At 35.2% G+C, this 3,130-nt stretch overlaps 1 protein-coding gene across 1 annotated transcript; it reads left to right on the plus strand.

Moving 5' to 3' along the window:
* The first annotated feature begins 764 nt into the window (after positions 1–764).
* On the plus strand, positions 765–2,720 carry APELA (apelin receptor early endogenous ligand). The gene is made up of 2 exons (XM_032273386.1): positions 765–1,008; positions 2,477–2,720. The coding sequence occupies exons 1-2, from the start codon at positions 933–935 to the stop codon at positions 2,563–2,565; spliced, it is 165 nt and encodes a 54-aa protein (XP_032129277.1). The 5' UTR covers positions 765–932; the 3' UTR covers positions 2,566–2,720.
* The last annotated feature ends 410 nt before the right edge of the window (positions 2,721–3,130 follow it).

The following is a 3,130-nucleotide window of genomic DNA, read 5'->3' on the forward strand; positions in this document are numbered from 1 at the left end:
CTAGACTGCTTTGGTGTCTACTGAATTCACTGGGAGATAAACTAAGATGTTTTTTCTCCAATTTCTGTGACTGTGGTATGTTAGCCTGGTATTCCACCACATGTAAATTTTTAACACAACATAGATTTCATGAGTTTGTGGCTTGCCTGAACTTCCTTTTTTAAAATCCTGACATTTGCAGATGAAAATAATCTTCGTTACTTTTAAAATTGCATTTTACCAAATATTAAAAGAAATGTAAATGTTTTGCAGATTTATTTCAAAACATTCTAAATTTCCAAAATCTTTACCAATACAAACCCACATGAGTTAGGTAATTTGGAGAGAGTGCAAACAGACACCTCTTTGTAGTAAGCTTGGTGAAGATAAGGCATTTCGGCATATGTTCTGCCACAAAGCATTTGTGGGTCTTATGTTAGAGCTTCAGAATTCCTTCCGAAAAGGACAAAAGAGAGACTTCCTGTCATTTCCACTGGTTTCTGCATGTGGGACCAATATGAGCAAAGTTTAAACAGATGCAAATGGTAAGGGGAGGTGGCAGTGTCACATATTGTTTTACATATTTCTTCGTATCCAGATTGAATTTAAGTCGGTCTCTTTTTGGAGCTTTCAGAGTATACTTCCACTGAAATTACAGCATGCTTGAATGGTTTATTTCACCAATATTTGCTTATGGAAATAAAGGGGAGTGCCAGAGGAGAAAGGAGGAGAGGAGTGGAGGAGGGGGTTGAGGTTGAAGGAGGCTCTGACCACAGCACAGAGCTCCGCAACCTTGTCTGATGTGATCATTAACCTTCTTGGAAAACGCAGCTGGCAGTTCTCTGAGGTTTGTCATTAGAATGTGAAGACAGCCACACAGAAATTGCACAGACTATTTACAGATCGTTTGGTTTACACTGAGAGCCATTGCTTCACTTTTGTGCGGTAGGAAAATGAGATTTCAGAAATTCCTTTTTGCATTTTTTATTTTTATTATGAGTCTTCTCCTTATCAGCGGACAGAGACCAGGTAGGCCTTTGATAACATTTGTACAAGTAACTTGTTTTGCCTGTTTGCATCCCTGGGTCTCTGAGCATGATTGTGTTTATCTGAAAACCGCTTAGGTGTGCTTGCGGTTAGTAGTGTTGGGGATAAACGTGTGGGACTTTGAAAGTATGCTATCTATCCTGTTGGGTCTATTATTTCAATATTTTAAAAATAGCTGGACTTCAAAATGATAAGTATTTTACCACTTTTTTTCTAAATGCAAAGAAAATAGATCTCTAAGCTATTGTAGATGTGTTGTCTTTACAAGTAAAATGAAACAGAAATGTTGGTCTATTCATTACAGAGGGAAAGAAATCTATAAATTTTTAGGTAAAATGGAAACTCCAAAGAATTTTATTTATAAGTATCTTGCTGGCCAGTGTAGGGACTGAATTAACATACAAAAAGCATAATGTGACAAAATGTACATGAAATCTTAAGTCAATAGCTGTTATTTCTAGTTATGTAACTAGGCATGTCACTTAAAACAATTAAGTGCAGTTGTTATTCTTATTATGCTTACAGAGCCAAAAAGTGTCAAAAATATGTATGGTAAAGATATATTAATTTACTTGACACGTTTTCAAAGATGATATCAACTATATTGTATTTAACAGAAATTTAGTACACAAAATTATTCTAATGTACTTTTACTTCAAAACCAAATAGCTAAGATTTCAAAGAACTGGTAAGTTAAAAAAAAAGAAAGAACAAAAAAAAAAAAAAAGGAAAAGAAATTAGAAAGTTAAAAGTTTTCTGACTCAGGAAAATCACAAACCCAACTTTAAATAAAAAGGTGGCAATATTTACATCCAAATATGTTAGATTATTCTCTTGATAATACACATCTCCAGTTAGAATAGAAAATGATGCATTACTTGTTAAAAATTCAGACTTTGCTTTTTAGTTAATTAGAAGTTTGACCACTGTGAGTTTATTTTAAATGATGTCCCCTGGTCTGTTCTTTTACATAAATTTTTAAAAAGTTCCAAGTCAGCAACTTTGAGAAAGCAGCTTGATCCCTTCTTATTGTTTACAGTAGTCACTATTCAGGCCATTTATACTTTTCGGAAACACGGAATAGCTTGGACAATGTTCTCACAAAATATTTGTGATTAATTTACTACCTAAAATAAAAGGTCTAGGAGCATTTAGGAAAAAATCATGTAAAAGGAGGAGGATATTACTCTTTAGACCTTGGTAGATTGCTTAACGATAGGGATTAAATAAATGAATAAATGTAAAAGACGATCTCGCTATTAACATGAACTGTTAGGAACACCCCTTGTGTATATGCATCACATTGATTCTTAATTTCAGAATCACATCTGAACAAATAGCAAATAACCACAGTCTAGTTTGGTTCCAAAATATATGTTTACATTGTCTAGATTAAACAATAATTAAACCTCTGAAAATTGCTCCTAATGCTTCTCTCTTTTTCCTTCAGTTAATTTGGCCATGAGAAGAAAATTGCGCAAACACAATTGCCTTCAGAGGAGATGTATGCCTCTCCATTCACGAGTACCCTTCCCCTGAGGTATTTCTGACAGAAAATAGTTTTGCTACATTTATGCAATGTTCCAAGATAGATATACCAGAGAATGTTTATTCACAGTTTGTAATATGTGGTAATGGCTTGTGGTGATGTCAAGGCTTATGAGATACATACCAATAAATGAAAGAGTGAAATGAATGACATGACTTTTGGGAATTGCTTTAACAGTTAAGGAAGAAAATTAGACATATGAGGTCAATGTAGGAAAATCTTGATGCTGTTGAATCTGAGTAACAGCTATATGGGGATAATATTATTGTGAATGTTATGCCAAACAAGCTGATTTCCCATTAAGACCACTGTGCATGAGAGCATTTGGATGTATTCACCCAACACCATACCATTGATGAACTACCATCAGTACTTCCGGGTTTCTTTTTCTCTCTTCTCCTGTCATCTCCTCTCTTCTCCTTTCTTCTCCTCCCCTCTCCCTCTCCTCTTTTCTACTCCTTATTTTGAGACAGGGTCGTGCTTTGTCACCCAGGCTGGAGTCAGAGATGTGATCTCAGCTCATTGCAGCCTCAACCTCCCAGGCTCAAGTGATCC

This window comes from Sapajus apella, unplaced genomic scaffold, assembly GCF_009761245.1.
Source record: "Sapajus apella isolate SASKATOON/1434 unplaced genomic scaffold, GSC_monkey_1.0 scaffold3113, whole genome shotgun sequence".
Taxonomy (NCBI): Eukaryota; Metazoa; Chordata; class Mammalia; order Primates; family Cebidae; genus Sapajus; species Sapajus apella.

Bases quoted from the DNA above. Each gene is read 5' to 3' on its own strand.
- APELA (XM_032273386.1), top strand. From the start codon at position 933: ATGAGATTTCAGAAATTCCTTTTTGCATTTTTTATTTTTATTATGAGT. The intron at 1,009-2,476 runs GTAGGCCTTTGA...TTTTTCCTTCAG, and splicing joins TATCAGCGGACAGAGACCAG to TTAATTTGGCCATGAGAAGA.